The sequence below is a fragment of the Manis javanica genome, chromosome 3 (assembly GCF_040802235.1).
Source record: "Manis javanica isolate MJ-LG chromosome 3, MJ_LKY, whole genome shotgun sequence".
Lineage (NCBI taxonomy): Eukaryota > Metazoa > Chordata > Mammalia > Pholidota > Manidae > Manis > Manis javanica.
In genome coordinates this window covers 147966004-147982815 of record NC_133158.1, presented here as the reverse complement: position 1 = coordinate 147982815, position 16812 = coordinate 147966004, and the positions used below count along the sequence as shown (strand labels likewise).

The 16812-nt window shown below is 38.8% G+C and overlaps 1 protein-coding gene across 3 annotated transcripts in view; it reads right to left on the bottom strand.

Annotated features, from left to right (window-relative positions):
• Window positions 1–14663, bottom strand: part of PLCH1 (phospholipase C eta 1) — a 199403-nt gene extending 184740 nt beyond the window's left edge. For all 3 annotated transcript variants that reach the window (XM_073232187.1, XM_073232185.1, XM_073232186.1), the window contains exon 1: window positions 14547–14663. In XM_073232187.1, coding sequence (XP_073088288.1) covers window positions 14547–14625 — 79 coding nt within the window. In that variant the 5' untranslated portion in view covers window positions 14626–14663. The remainder of the gene's footprint in view (window positions 1–14546) is intronic.
• Window positions 14664–16812: the final 2149 nt, after the last annotated feature.

Genomic DNA, 16812 nt, shown 5'->3' with positions numbered 1-16812 from the left:
GAGAATACTATGAAAAATTATATGCTAACAAACTGGATAATCTAGAAGAAATGGACAACTTTCTAGAAAAATACAATCGTCCTAGGCTGACCAAGGAAGAAACAGAAAATCTGAACAGACCAATTACCAGCAACAAAACTGAAATGGTAATCAAAAAACTACCTAAGAACAAAACCCCTGGACCACATGGCTTCACCGCTGAATTTTATCAAACATTTAATGAAGACCTAATACGCATTCTTCTTAAAGTTTTCTAAAAAATAGAAGAGGGGAGAATACTTCCAAACTCATTCTATCAGGCCAGCATTACTCTAATACCAAAACCAGGCAAAGACACCACAAAAAAAGAAAATTACAGACCAACATCCCTGATGAACTTACATGCAAAAACATTCAACAAAACATTAGCAAATGAATTCAAAAATACATCAAAAATATCATCTATCATGATCAAGTAGGACTTATTCCAGGGATGCAAGGATGGCACAACACTCAAAAATCTATCAACATCATCTACCACATCAATAAAAAGGACAAAAACCACATGATCATCTCCATAGATGCTGAAAAAGCATTCAACAAAATTCAACATCCATTCATGATAAAAACTCAACAAAATGTGCATAGAGGGCAAGTACCTCAACATAATAAAGGCTATAAATGACAAACCCACAGCCAACATTATACTTAATAGTGAGAAGCTGAAAGCTTTTCCTTTCTTTAAGATCAGGAACAAGACAAGAATGCCTTCTTTCCCCACTTCTGTTCAACATAGTACTAGACATCCTAGCCATGGCAATCAGACAACACAAAGAAATAAAAGGCATCCAGACTGGCAAGGAAGAAGTTAAACTGTCCCTGTTTGCAGATGACATAGTATTGTACATTAAAAAAACCCTAAAGAATCCACTCCAAAACTACTGGATCTAATATCTAATATCTGAATTCAGCAAAGTTGCAGGATACAAAGTTAATACACAGAAATGTGTGGCATTCCTATACACTAACAATGAACTAGCAGAGAGAGAAATAAGGAAAACAATTCCATTCACAATTGCATCAAAAAGAATAAAATACCTAGGAATAAACCTAACCAAGGAAGTGAAAGACCTATACTCTGAAAACTACAAGACACTCATGAGAGAAATTAAAGAAGATAGCAATAAATGGAAACACATCCCGTGCTCATGGATAGGAAGAATTAATATTGTCAAAATGGCCATCCTGCCTAATGCAATCTTTAGGTTCAATGCAATTCCTATCAAAACACCCAAAGCATTCTTCAACGAACTAGAGAAAATTGTCCTAAAATTCAAATGGAACCACAAAAGACCCTGAATAGCCAAAGCAATCCTGAAAAGGAAGAATAAAGCAGAGGGAAATATGCTCCCCAATTTCAAGCTCTATTACAAAGCCACAGTAATCAAGACAATTTGGAACTGGCATAAGAACAGACCCATAGACCAATGGAACAGACTAGAGAGCCCTGATATAAACCCAACCATATATGGTCAATTAATATATGATAAAGGAGCCATTTGATAAAGCTTTTCCTTTATCATACAATGGGGAAATGACAGCCTCTTCAGCAGCTGGTGTTGGCAAAACTGGACACCTACATGCAAGAGAATGAAACTGGATTATTGTCTAACCCCATACACAAAAGCAAACTCAAAATGGATTAAAGACTTGAATGTAAGTCATGGAACCATAAAACTCTTAGAAGACAACATAGGCAAACATCTCCTGAATATAAGCATGAGCAACTTCTTCCTCAGAAAGGAAAACAAAAGCAAAAATGAACTCCTGGGACTACATCAAACTAAAAAGTTTCTGTACGGCAAAGGACACCATCAACAGAACAAAAAGGCATCCCACAGTATGGGAGAATATATTTGTATACAACATATCCGACAAGGAGTTAACATCCAAAATATATAAAGAACTTACACGCTTCAACACCCAAAAAGCAAAGAACCCGATTAACAAATGGGCAGAGAATATGAAGAGACAGTTCTCTGAAGAAGAAATTCAGATAGCCAGCAGACACATGAAAAGATGCTCCACATCACTAACCATCAGGGAATTGTAAATTAAAACCACAAACGAGATATCACCTCACATCAGTAAGGATGGCCAGCATCGAAAAGACTAACAAATGCTGGCGAGGATGTGGAGAAAGGGGATCCCTCCTACACTGCTGGTGCAAATGTAAGCTAGTTCAACCATTGTGGAAAGCAATTTGGAGGTTCCTCAAAAAACTAAAAATAGAAATACCATTTGACCCGGGAATCCCACTCCTTGGAATTTACCCAAAGAATACAACTTCTCAGATCCAAAAAGACATATGCACCCCTATGTTTATCATAGCACTTTTTACAATAGCCAAGATATGAAAGCAACCTAAGTGTCCATCTGTAGATGAATGGATAAAGAAGATGTGGTACATAATCACAATGGAATACTATTCAGCCATAAGAAACAAATCCTACCATTTCCAACAACATGGATGGAGCTGGAGGATATTATGCTCAGTGAAATAAGCCAGGCGGAGAAAGACAAGTGCCAAATGATTTCCCTCATTTGTGGAGTATAACAATGAAGCAAAACTGAAGGAACAAAATGGCATCAGACTCAGACACTCCAAGAATAAACTAGTGGTTACCAAAGGGGAGGAGTGTGGGAGGGTGGGTGGAAGGGAGGGAGAAGTGAATTGAGGGGTATTATGTTTAGTACACATGGTGTGGGGGTCTTGGGGAGAACAGTGCAGCACGAAGGCACATAGTGAATCTGCAGCATCTTGCTTCACTGATGGACAGTGACTGTATTGGGGTATGGGTGGGGACTTGATAATATGGGTAAATGTAGTAACCACATTGTTTTTTCATGTGAAACCTTAAGAGTGTATATCAATCGTACCTTAATAAAAAATAAAAAATTAAAAAAAGACAAATCTGTGGAGACAGAAAGTACATTTGTGGTTGCCCAAGGCTTTTGGGGGATGGAGCAATACAGCTATATGGGGAGACACTGCTAATGGGCACAGGGTTTACTTTTGGGGTGATGAAAATGTTCTAAGATTGACTGTGACAATGGTTGCACCACCATGTGAAACACTAAAAACCACTGAGTTATACATTTTAAATGGGTGATTTGTCTATGTAATTTGTATCTCAGTGAAGCTATTAAACATTTTTTTAGATGCTCAAAAAATAAGAAATAATACACATTTGTCACCTTAAGTCTGGGGTTTTCAACCTACCAAAAACAAAGCTTGCACATCTGAGAAGATAAGCATCTGCTCTACTTAAAAGCACAATACTTTGAAATTCTGACACCAGTGTAATTTCAAAGAATGGTCATTTGTAGCTATGATTTACATTCAATTTCAAGTTAGTAAGGAATAAAAATATGACACTAAATAATAGTGTGTTCATTGTTCTTCCTTTTAATTAGGTACAAGTTACCATCTTCTAGATTTACATATGAGAAATTCTGAGAACACTGTTAAATGTCAGTCTACTATTTTGATCAATAGTCAAGTATAGCCAAAACAAAACTCAACAAGTGTTTTCATGAATTCTACATGTATCCTACCCAGGTAGGTGTTATTCTGGGACTGATTTTCCTACCTAGAAGTCAGGGTTGTGCTCTCATATTGCTTGAGGTTCTTAGATGAAATGCCTAGATTCTGACCACTTTTCTTGTTTGTAAATCTGAAATAAAAGTACATCTTCTTAACTTTTAAAGAAGCCCTATGCTGTTTGATCATTCACACATGCCCCCAGGCCTCCTTTCCTCCTTTCTTAGGGAGAAAACTGGGGCTTTTGTTTTGGCACAGGTCTATTCTATGCTTTCTGTGGTAAGAATTACCCTTCCCCCAGACAACACCCACTTCTGTAAATTGACATTTCCAGACATAAACAGCAGAGATTTTTTTTTATTTTGGTATCGTTAATCTACAATTACATGAAGGACATTGTTTACTAGGCTTCCCCCTTCACCAAGTCCCCCCCACATCCCCATTCACAGTCACTGTCCATCAACATAGTAAGATGCTGTAAAATCACTACTTGTCTTCTCTGTGTTGCACAACCCTCCCCATGCCCCCCCACACTATACATGCTAATCGTAATGCCCCCTTTCTTTTTTTCCCACCCTTATCCCTCCCTTCCCACCCATCCTCCCCAGTCCCCTTCCGTTTGGTAACTATTAGTCCATTCTTGGGTTCTGTGCTTCTGCTGCTGTTTTGTTCCTTCAGTTTTTCTTTGTTCTTATACTCCACATATGAGTGAAATCATTTGGTACTTGTCTTTCTCTGCCTGGCTTATTTCACTGAGCATAATACCCTCTAGCTCCATCCATGTTGTTGTGAATAGTAGGATTTGTTTTTTTCTTATGGCTGAGTAATATTCCATTGTGTATATGTACCACATCTTCTTTATCCATTCATCTACTGATGGACATTTAGGTTGTTTCCATATCTTGACTATTGTAAATAGTGCAGCGATAAACATAGGGGTGCATCTGTCTTTTTCAAACTGGAGTGCTGCATTCTTAGGGTAAATTCCTAGAAGTGGAATTCCTGGGTCAAATGGTATTTCTATTTTGCGCATTCTGAGGAACCTCCATACTGCTTTCCACAATGGTTGAACTAATTTACATTCCCACCAGCAGTGTAGGAGGGTTCCCCTTTCTCCACAACCTCACCAACATTTGTTGTTGTTTGTCTTTCGGATGGTAGCCATCCTTACTGGTGTGAGATGATATCTCATTGTGATTTTAATTTGCATTTCTCTGATGACAAGCGATGTGGAGCATCTTTTCATGTGTCTGTTGGCCATCTGAATTTCTTCTTTAGAGAACTGTCTATTCAGCTCCTCTGCCCATTTTTTAATTGGATTATTTGCTTTTTGTTTGTTGAGGTGTGTGAGCTCTTTATATATTTTGGATGTCAACCCTTTATCGGATCTGTCATTTATGAATATATTCTCCCATACTATAGGATACCTTTTTGTTCTATTGATGGTGTCCTTTGCTGCATAGAAGCTTTTCAGCTTGATATAGTCCTATTTGTTCATTTTTGCGTTTGTTTCTCTTGCCTGCAGAGATATGTTCAAGAAGAGGTCACTCATGTTTATGTCTAAGAGATTTTTGCCTATGTTTTTTTCTAAGAGTTTTATGGTTTCATGACTTAGATTCAAGTCTTTGATCCATTTCAAATTTACTTTTGTGTATGGGGTTAGACAGTGATCCAGTTTCATTCTCTTACATGTAGCTGTCCAGTTTTGCCAGCACCATCTGTTGAAGAGACTGTCATTTCCCCATTGTATGTCCATGGCCCCTTTATCGAATATTAATTGACCATATATGTTTGGGTTAATGTTTGGAGTCTCTATTCTGTTCCATTGGTCTGTGGCTCTGTTCTTGTGCCAGTACCAAATTGTCTTGATTACTGTGGCTTTGTAGTAGAGCTTGAAGTTGGGGAGTGAGATTCCCCCCACTTCATTCTTCCTTCTCAGGATTGCTTTAGCTATTTGGGGTCTCTGCTGTTTCCATATGAATTTTTGAACAATTTGTTCCAGTTCATTGAAGAATGCTGTTGGTAGTTTGATAGGGATTGCATCGTATCTGTATATTGCTTTGGGCAGGATGGTCATTTTGATGATATTAATTCTTCCTAGCCAGGAGCATGGGATGAGTTTCCATTTGTTAGTGACCTCTTTAATTTCTCTTAAGAGTGTCTTATAGTTTTCAGGGTATAGGTCTTTCACTTCCTTGGTTAGGTTTATTCCTAGGTATCTTATTCTTTTTGATGCTATTGTGAATGGAATTGTCTTCCTGATTTCTCTTTCTATTAGTTCATTGTTAGTGTATAGGAAAGCCACAGATTTCTGTGTGTTAATTTTGTATCCTGCAACTTTGCTGAATTCCGATATTAGCTCTAGTAGTTTCGGAGTGGAGTCTTTAGGGTTTTTTATGTACAATATCATGTCATCAAGCAGCAGAGATTTTTAACAATATCAAAATATTACAATTAAACAGCTTTTACTGATAGTGTTATTTTAATGAGCAAAACCACCATTTCGCAGAGTTGAACACACTAAACATATTTACAACCAATATGAAATTCTATAAAGTATTATTAAATGAACTCAAAAATTCTAAGAAATTCTTTTCAAGAAATGGGTTTATACATCTGTAATAATCTTTTCTAAGGCACCCTAGGATTCTCAGCAGAAGTGGTCTTCTCCTTCTGGGTCTCAGGAAGAAACAGTTGATGGGTTTGCTTTTGTTCTCCAAAGCAAAGCAACAGGTGTGCAAGAACACACTCCAGGGCACAAGGATTAAATGCCAAACTTAACCAGAAGACCAAGATAATGGAACAGTGGGCAGTTCTTATCTGCCATATAAAATAAGATGAATAATTTCATTCAGCAATAGTTTATTGAGCACCAATTGTATGCACTGCACTCTACTATGTACTGTACAAAGAGGAACACTGCTATCCTGCAACTGAGAAAAAGGAGGAGACAGAAATTAAACACGTTATCCGGAAATTAAGCATATTATTACAATGGTGATAAGGCTCTGAGGCAGCGATGCCCAGGACAAGAGAGCAGAAACCTGGGGCCTGAAGTAGTCTGGAGTCAGAAAAGACTTCTCTGTGAAAGAGACCTTTACTCTGAGAGCTAAAGGAGCTGTTGAAAGCTAGCTAAGTGAAGAAGGGGCAAGCTTTGCGGGAAAGGAACGCAAAGGTCAGTGTAGCTGCGGCATAAAGAGGTAAGGGACAGATGAGATAAGGTGGGCCCGGCAGACAGGGAGCAGTGGGGAAGAGGGAGTTCTGCCCCACATCCATTCAGTCTGAAGACCTGCAAGGCATCCTTGAAGCCATCAGGGGAGTAGATAGACATCTGGGTACAGAGCACAGAAAGGCAGTCTAAGCCAGACACACTGCTGGGAGATATCAGCATGAAGACAAAAGCTGGAAGCTGTTGGAGGGGGTGAAATCACTTCGCACCAGGCCATGGACTGTCAATAAAAAATATGAATATTCCTTTGAAACAATAGTTTGCACTTGTAATAACCTCAAATATACTTTCTGAAAGGAATGAGTCCTAAGAAAATATAAGTTATCACAGGTCTATTAGGATGACTTTCATTTACACAGTATAAAGGGACAAACTGCAATTTTTAATCTTTGTTTTGGTAGATGGGAAATGAGAGGTTTTTGTGACTACAAATACAATCACTAATCATTATTGCTGTGGCCCAAGAAAAAAAGCTAGATCTTTTGTTTAACTAAATTAAATAATTACATTGCCCTGGAAGAACCCTGAATCTTCACACGGAAAGACATTTAATCTTCCCATCAATCTCTGTGCAGGCAGGAGGCACGGAGTAGGAAAAAACAATTGGGAAAATGAGAGAGCAGAGGAAAATTAATTATAATTACAGAAATGCAGCTTAAGGAACAAAGGCTTAGATTTGTTATACAGGTCTTAAGGGGAAAGAATTTTCCTAAGTAACCATTTAAGACATGAGAAATCTGCAAATTTAAAGGAAATGTTGACTGTTTATTAGACATTATTTCTTCTTTCTAACTTAGAAATGAGGAAATTGGTATTCCCAAACATAAAGGAATAAAACTAGGGCCTTTCTGCTGGGTTGGCCTCCCAATGGCCACAGCTTAAGAGAAGGACCTTGAGAGTCAAACTGGAAAGGACGGCCACAAATCTTATTTAACAATAGGCTTGTATCTGACAACAACTAAAACGAATGCTTCAAAGACTGAACACTGTTACTTCTCAACCACCTGGGCTTCCCAGTATCCAGATTTTCAGTTTGCCATTTTGCTATGCCCTCTACCCACACCTTTTCATCCCCTCCATCATTACAGAATGTGAATGGCCATGAGGGTGGAAAGCATGATGAGAAAAAGATCACACTGGGTTCGGTTAGCCAGCAAAATCTCCCCATCAAATTAAATTCCCAAGGCGGAAAAGGGGCAGAGACATCTCAACACGGATTTTAATAAATATAATTGTTGCTTGGTTCTGATCACTCCAGCCACATAACCTTGCAAGAAGCAAGCCCAGTAAAGAGCACCAATTCCTTTGGGAAAATTAACTTACCCTAATCCAAACTGTGAGTGGACAAGGACCATCTTGGAGTGGTTCTAGAGGGGCCCAAGAAGAACTGTCCAGGGCAGGGAGTGGGATTCCATACATTCAAGTCACATTACCTAAGCTCGCACTATGTGCCTAGAGCCTGGAATGGCAGGATGGCACTCTGTAGGGCAAAATCAGAGGAAGCACCTCTCACCTTCAGAGCCAAGCGGGGAAGAACTACAGGAGAATGATTCAGAGGTTTCTTAAGGCTTATGGGAGCACCCCCGTTAACAGTGTAAGAAGAGGGAGAGAGAGACTGTGCTCAGCAGGACTGGGAGGCTGCCGAGAGCCACTGCTTGCCCCACCCATCCTCCACAGTACGTAGCAGTCTGTGGAACTCCATGTGAAGAAACACGGAGACAAGAGAAAGGGCAGGGGCCAAACAGTTGCCAAGTGTCCTCAGGGCAAGGAATGCTATGCCTCGGCCAGAGGGAATAGGAACAGACAACAGATGAAGCTGAGCAGAGAAGGCAGATACTCTCTGCAGAGTCCTTGATGAGCGGGGTCCACGGTGAGACGAAACACCTCCTGGAGATGGATGGCACCAGAGGAAGTCTGGATCACCTCACCACCACTGACATGCAAACAGGTACCCAGGTGTGGGTCGAAGTCCTTTGCGTCCCCAGCTCTCTTCCTTGTACCAAAACCTGAGGAGCTAGGCCTTGAATTCCTCTTCAGGGGGAGGTTTAGCAGAGCAATGTGACTCACCACCCCCAACCCTCAATAGCCAGGGAGGCCTGCCCTTCCTGTAAGGGAAGAGATGGGATTTAGATAAGTTTGAGATTCATGTTTTAAAGTAGATTAGACCCTCAATAACCACAAGTGGCCATAAAGTAATAGAATCCATCCAAGATGCTGCAAAGAGTACTTTTAAAAGCATTACTTGGAGAAAAATAAACAATTTCATGTACATGCTACACTAAGTTGAGAATGCCCAATAAACTTGTGACAAATGGAATGACCAACATGGAGAAAGAGAAAAAAGGAAATTACACTTTAAAATAAACAAAAAGCATTTCCCTTAGTCTTTTCAGAATTTTCTGTTAAGTCCAAGAAATAAAGGAACAGTGTATGTTCCCAAAAGTTTCTAGAATAAGTTTGTTTCATACCAGCTCACACTAAAGGTTATTTATTTTGTGTTCTAACTAGACATAAGTATCCGCTTTTGTAAGGCTGGCTCTGATTTGTCGCAAACAAGGAGAGAAGAGCATAAATCAATTTTGTCAGTTAATTCACAGCAAATTCTCCAAATAGCCTCTGTTTAAAAGTGGGATGAGAAGGGGAGGTTAAAAAAAATTTCTCAAAGTGCTAGTACTTAGAAAGGAATTTAGAGGTCATTTGTTCTATACTGCAGCATTTTACTAACATGACATGAAAACTTGGTCCCATAGGGAAAAACTCTCCCAAAGCAACCAGTCTGGAGGGCAGCTTCTGCAAGCTGCCGCGCCTGGGTCAGGCCATGCCTGCCTTTTTGCTTAAACCTTTACTATCTCTGATGTATTTGCAAAATGAGTGCGAACATCATAACCCTGAAAGGATACCTTTCCTTCATTCTTTCAGCCTTGGTGGTCATGGCAGGGCGGGTGTGGGGCTGAGGTGGGCTAAAGATGAATCTACTCCTTCCAAAATTAGTTCTGTTGTAATTTTTAAAATTTCACTAACTCAAGACATCATCTCCCATAAGGCCTATCTGCTTTCTTTAACTCTTTTTCTCAACTTGTTTTTGAAATCTTTTACATGCAGTGTTCCTCTCCAAGAGATAATACTTCTGAGCTTAGTGAAACTCACCAATATCTTGACTATCATTGCATTAATAGGAATTGTATAGATATGCACTGGTATTTTCTGGACTTAGAAGAGGATGTTTATACAGTCATTGGCTGGAAGAACTAGGTTTTAGCTCAGTAAAGAAACTAACATAAAGTGTAGTAATGCCCCCAAACACCAAAGTCATAACTGCCAAAGTCATAACTTGCTACTAAACTGGTCTAAATTAAGGAGAGCCATAATCCACTTCTGTGTAATTTCGTTTTCTTTTCATATTTACCAGACAGGATCTGCCTTCTTCTTTTTTTTCCAGTGAAGATAGAATTCCAGGGAGGGGGAACATCTCTATAGACTCTCCTTTTATGAATATAATCACATTTGTCCTCGGGTCTCTCCATGGTCAGCAGGAACTCACGAGCATTCCTCCACCCCCACCCCCACCCCAACACACACACCTCACCCAGAAAGGAAATGTATCTTTTTGCTAGTGCAAAGCTAAGCACAAAGTTTATAGTCAAAAGGAACCTTACCTCCTCTTTATCACCAATCTTGCCAGCCTCTCCTCTCATTCCTGGCCTGTAAGATATTCCCATTCACCATACACCTTCCTGATGCTTAACCACGAAGACCTCAAACATTGTTGCTATAGGAAACTTGGAAATCCGGCAAAACCCTCATGTAAGAAATAGGGAAACTGAGGATCCCTAAGCTGACAGTCTACACAGTAGTAAGCCTGAAAATAAAATTGGTCTCCAGGAGCCCATTCCAGTCTACTTTCCTTTATAAACTGCCAGTCAAGTTCTTATCCTCACATCACTGACTAGGCCTCTGGCCAGGAGGGGGAGACTGGATTCAAAAGTAATTCATTGAATTAATTAAGTTAATTAGTTTCATTAGAAGATTGCTATGAGGCAAAGTAAAAATACATATAGAGCATTTTTTGGAAAGACACACTACATAAATATTTCATAAGAGAACTATCTTTAATTTTATTTTCTTAGATAATAAGAGACACTCATAATTCAAAACCTTTCTGGATTTGTGATGGTCATTCAGAAACATTCAGTAGTAACTTGATAGCAAGAGAAATAAATTTCAGTAAGTTGGGATGATTATTAAAAAGTAATTAATTTTTTTGACACATAACTACCAATGCATAAAATAATTAAGTCACCTCCAAGTATATTAAGGAACTCAAATGTTTGGAAATGCTTATGTGCATAAGAAATTGTATTTATTAGTTACAAATACATTGTTTAAAAATCTGCATCAAAAGTCAGAAAAAATACTGCAATTCACTGCAACCAAAAGAAACAGCTGAGGGTACAGGTAATTTTTAAGTAAGAATAACTCGGGAATATATAAGCCATTAAAACAAGATTCATACTATAAAAATCAGCCTTTGCCCAAGTTTTTTCTCTATTTCAAATATACTAGGAAAATAAAAGCTAAGAAGAAAAAAAGTCCAGCGATTGGCTTTGATAGGTGTACAGTCCCTTTGGATTCATTTGATTCCTTAAGAATCTGGGCAAAAGACAGACAAGTGGGAAATACAAAAACATCTTTCACTGAATACAGAATTAAGTCAATTCAACCAGCTCATTTCTGTTGGCCAGCATACTCCGTTTCCTGACTTTTCCAGATAGTCCATTCTTACATCAAGATTGTTGCAAAGATGAAAGAGTAGAAAGAAGAGGGGCAGAAACAGACTTGACAGTGTTTCTCTTTGGGTTGTGGGATTGTGGGTAATTTTCTAAATTGTTTCTAATAAGAATATACTTCCTCTACTCAAAAAATGAGGCTATGAATATGCTCTCTGGACTATGAAATAATATACAAATGTTACACTTTTATTTTTACTTTTATTGACCAGTTTAGCCCACATAGTCCTCATTTTCATATAGCTCTTTTCTCCTTGGAATATTGCTTAAGACAGTATGTAGAGTGTGGCTGGCGCAATTTGCACAGCCAAGTCTGCATATTCTAGAAGTCTATTATCTTGCAGAGAAAATGGTTCTCTGTTTATAATGGAAGAGACTGTGTTTCTTACTGTTTTGATCAATTTGGTTAAACAAACAAGGAGAAGCAAGCTACTAATAAGCAAAATGCTTCTGAACGCTAATCCCATGTTCCAGAAGTCCCTCCAAAAGAAATCTGACATTTGAGTCAACATGACCTGTCTTCTCTCTTCTCAGAAATGTTCTGAAATCCTGTACAAAGATATTATATTATAACTAGAGTTCCCTTGGCTTAAAATATACCAAAACTCCTCACAAGCCTCATTAAGTTCCTCCTATCTTAACAGACATTAACTTTCTGCAGAGGTAAATAAAGATTAAGAACAGAGCCATTCTTTCCTGAATTACATATCCTTAAGCATAAAAATCCAAAATTACAGTTTACACTATCACAAATACTTAAAGCTATTGCTTTATTATAAGTTAATAGACTCGTAATTCTAATTAGCTTTATTCCTTTTAATCTTGGGAAGATTTGGTATTATCTCTAAATCCCTGCAGTAATTCTTAAATGTACATAGCCCATTCACATTTTAGGTATTCTACTGCCCCCTTGTGTATCTCACGTTTAGTGAAAAGGTAGCCTAGAAAATGCAGTAGGTTTTTAATTTTCAAAAGTGCTTCAATACAAAGAATCTCACAGATTAGAACTAGAAACAACCTCAGAATCATCCAGACCAGCATGCTCCTTTCCCAGAGGAGACAACTGAGATCTTGAAGGATCATATAGCTTGCTCTAGGACTATATGCCACGTATTAATAGCAGCGCAAATCCTGTTGAATTTAAATCTGAACTTAAATCTGAGTGCTAATATCTCCACTGAAATGGAGACAGGAGCCTGGAAAAAAAAAAAGTAATGGGATTTTGGAGTTAGGCAGATCAGAGTAGGAAGTTTAGATCACAACATCCCAACCTCCCCAAGGCTCAGTATCCCTATTCATAAAATGGGATGACTATAATAATACAAGTAACTGTTGAACCACCGTGTTGTATACTTGAAACTAACATAAGATTGTACATCCATAGAAAATAAATAAGTAAAATTTACTTATCCATTATCCTTAAAAAAAATAAATGGGATGAATAATAACTACCGCCAAGATGCTGAAAGGATTCAACACGACAATGTTCAGCAAGCCTTCAGCATAAGTATCTGCAAAACGGTTATATACTAAACGGTAATACAACTATAAGAATGCATAGGACATTGTTCTTAAACTGTGACGGCCTTTGCGATCTCTGGACAAAGGTATTCTAAACAATATATGAAGGCATTTAAATCTGAACTTTTTCAAAATTGGCACAAGACTTTAAAAAAGAAAGCTGTTTCTTACTAACTCCTGCGTTACTTCAATTATCTTATTCATTCTTTTTAAATACAAATAAAGTTGTAACAGAAAATACCACACAGCAAACACTTTGTGTGAGAGAAATATAGCAATGAACAGGAGGATCCTTAGCTGAGGTTCACAGAAATACGGAGCAAAACTCAGTGCCGCAGGGCGGAAGGCATGATTCCCATGTATCCTCTGCTAAGGGCCCTTCCCCACTGCAATGCCAGGACAGCCTGGAAAAGTGGACACAAGAATTTTAGTTCTGTCCTTACTAATAATTAGCTATGCCAACTTGGGCCAGTCATTTCATCTCTGCTTCCCTTTCTTGACCTGTAAGATGAAGTCAACCTTGACCTAGAAAAGCCCTATAGTGAGGTGACATAATGAATGTGAAAAAACAACGTGAACTCTTAAAATTAAGTAAACAAAACTTACTTAACAAATTAAGTAAGGTTGAATTTATCTTAAACTTAATTTAAAGCAATAATAAATACAAGTCCATCACCAAATTGAGGAAGAAAACCTCAACTTAGAAAGTTGCAGGCAGCTTCAACTACATGATTATTAAACAGCACTTCAATCCCTGGGAAATTTCTCTGCACCCTCTACAATTCCAGCTTTTGATGGATATTATTCCAAATATTCTTGCAACACATAAATCTTGGACTCTTAAATAAATTTCGCTCAAGGGTATCCTGATAAAAGAATTGATCAAGCTTATCCCTGACTGTTTACCACAAAATAAACATGCCAGCAGAGTAAAGGCAATTTGTCTTAGCCATGAAAATGACTAATATTGATCACTCTCTGATTTACAGCTGCTGTAATCCACCCTGATAGCGACGGTTAAGTGCTTTGACCAGCTCGGTTGTTATGTGTGGAAGAAAAGGCACACACCATGCTGGGCATAAGCACCAATTGGTGATCCATAGATATTAACTGAACCCTTACTACATGAGCCCCCTGAAATTTCAGCCATCAGGAAGGGATATTACAGGAGATGAAAGCACAGAAGAGGAAAGGCCCTGACATACACACAGAAGGTGGTAAGTATGGTTGTTGGCCTGGGCACATTGCTTACAACTGTAGGGTATGAGTCCAGGGGGTTTCTCGGGTAATTATCCATAAATAAGTTAACTCAAGCTCTTGGTTCAACCCAACAGTTATGCTGTACTTGCACCCAGAGTGCTAGAACAAAAGTGCTGTCAGAAACAAGATGAAAGCTCCAACTACATAAATGCAAAAGGCAGCTCACCATGAAACACACTGTTGTCCACCAGAAAATGCCTGCGGTACTGCACACAGGTCCTTTTCTCCAAGTTCCAGTAGCTCATTGTCAGGTTTCTGGCACAGCATCAAAACCAAATTGCCCTGTCAAGGGAAACAGAATGAGACAGAATTGAGGAAAACGGCAGCCACACACTCACATAGTAACAATGCAAGGAGCTACCCGGCATTACTGGGCAACACATACAGTGTATACATCACACATGGAGTTGGAAACCCCAGGGCCTAAGAAATATCCCACAAGTCTTCCCAAGGGGTAGAATGCCATTTAACATACCCAAGCAGTAGCTTTTTCAAATGAGCAGCTCTCACAGCTCAAAGTTACTGCTGTCGCTAGGGAAAATAAGTTTACCATCACTGAACAGGTTCCAGAACTGGTTTATGTGCTCCAGGCCTCACTCACATTCCGCCAGGAATCAAATCAGCCAATGCTGGTAACTTTTCACTTGCCAGGGGGAGAAGACTAGCAGAAGAGTGGCTTTCATTCTCAGTTCCTGAATTTTGTGTCAGTATCTCTCTGTACTATATGAGCAATCCAGGGAAATCTAAGAAATGATAACGGCATCTATGAAGCCATGGATAAGCCAAACACGGTAATAAAGCTTGCCTCTCTCAGGATTCTTCGCAGGTGTCCATGTGAGACCACAAGGGCCTGGATCTTCCCAGGCTGAATGTACTGACATAACCAGGGCCAGCGAAGGCTTCAGGCAGGGTGAGTAAGAAGCAGTGTCTGCCGGTATATACGGCTTGCCCCTCCAGAGAGAGAGAAACACTGTGCTAACTAGAGCAAGGACTTGACAAATGGAGATCCAAGCTGATGAATTAAACTCCTCCAAAAGCTGATGTGCATAACCCTGAACAAGGTTCCCTTTGTTCACAAAATTTGGCTAAAGCAACTTTTCAAATTCCAACTTCTTTTCTGGTCCCAGAATAAAGCCAGGCAAAATGAGCAACCCACAGGTGGGAAACAATTTGTCATTTGTCCTATTAAAACAACCTAAAGTTTTGTAAAGGTACTCCAAGATGAAGTCACCACGTATTGAAAAAAATAAATTATCAGAGCTGCCTATTCATTAATGGAACAACTGGTGAAGGCTCCTAAAGCTCTGGCCAGTGCTTCTCCTTGATTCCCTAAGGCTCATTCTTAACTCTCCCCACTGGTGATCTTATTTAATTCCACCCTATCCTACCTTTTTCCTGGCTCCATGCCTCAATTCCCCTTCTCTTGCCTCATTCTTGCCTGGCTCAGTCTGGCTGCTTCTCCCACTCACTCAGGTTGAATATGAGTTCCCCCACACTAGAATAATATCACCTGTGGACCCAATTATAAGCGGGGACAGAAAACAGCTAACCATACAGTCTCCATTTTGTCCATCCAATACCGCATACTACAAAGGTCACTTCTTTTAAAAAAGTATATTTAGTTACATAAAAAATGCAGTTATACATGCTCATCAATTTTTTTTCAAAACTCAAACACTACTGAAATTTATCACATTTGTTAAAAAATTGAAAGTCCCCTCTTCTCTCATTTCATGTCCCTCTTCTGGAATGACTTTTCTTTGGAATGTTATCACTCCAGTTATTTTTCCATGCACTTACATATATATGTGTATTTCTGCACACAACATATATACATACATGGATGTCATTTTGAAGACATCTATATTTTTAATAATACCTTTTTCCAAGTATTGGAAATAACTTCAGACATGTCAATAGTAACTATATTCTACAAAAAGCGTATTTAGTATTTATATTAGAATTATTTTTCTTTATTGAAGCATCATTGATAAAAATTTTATATTGCTTTCAAGTATACAACACAATGGTTCAATGGTTACCCATATTATTAAATCCTCACCCCCACTGATGTAATTACTATCTGTCAACATAGGAAGATGTTACAGAATCATTTGTTATATTCTCCCTGCTATACGACTATCCCCATGACCAACTTATATATGATTGAGAATTACTGTGCCTCTTTATCACCCTCACCCTTCGCCCCCATCACCCCAACGCCTCCTTCATGGTAACCACTGGTCACATCACAGTGTCTGACTTTACTGCTGTTTTGTTCATTCTGTTTTGTGTTGTTTTGATATCCCACAGATAAATGAAATCATATGGTATTTGTCTCTCTGCCGGGCTTATTTCACTGAGCATAATATCCTCTAGGCATATCTATGTTGTTGCAAATGACAAGGTTCCATTCTTCTTATGGTTGAATA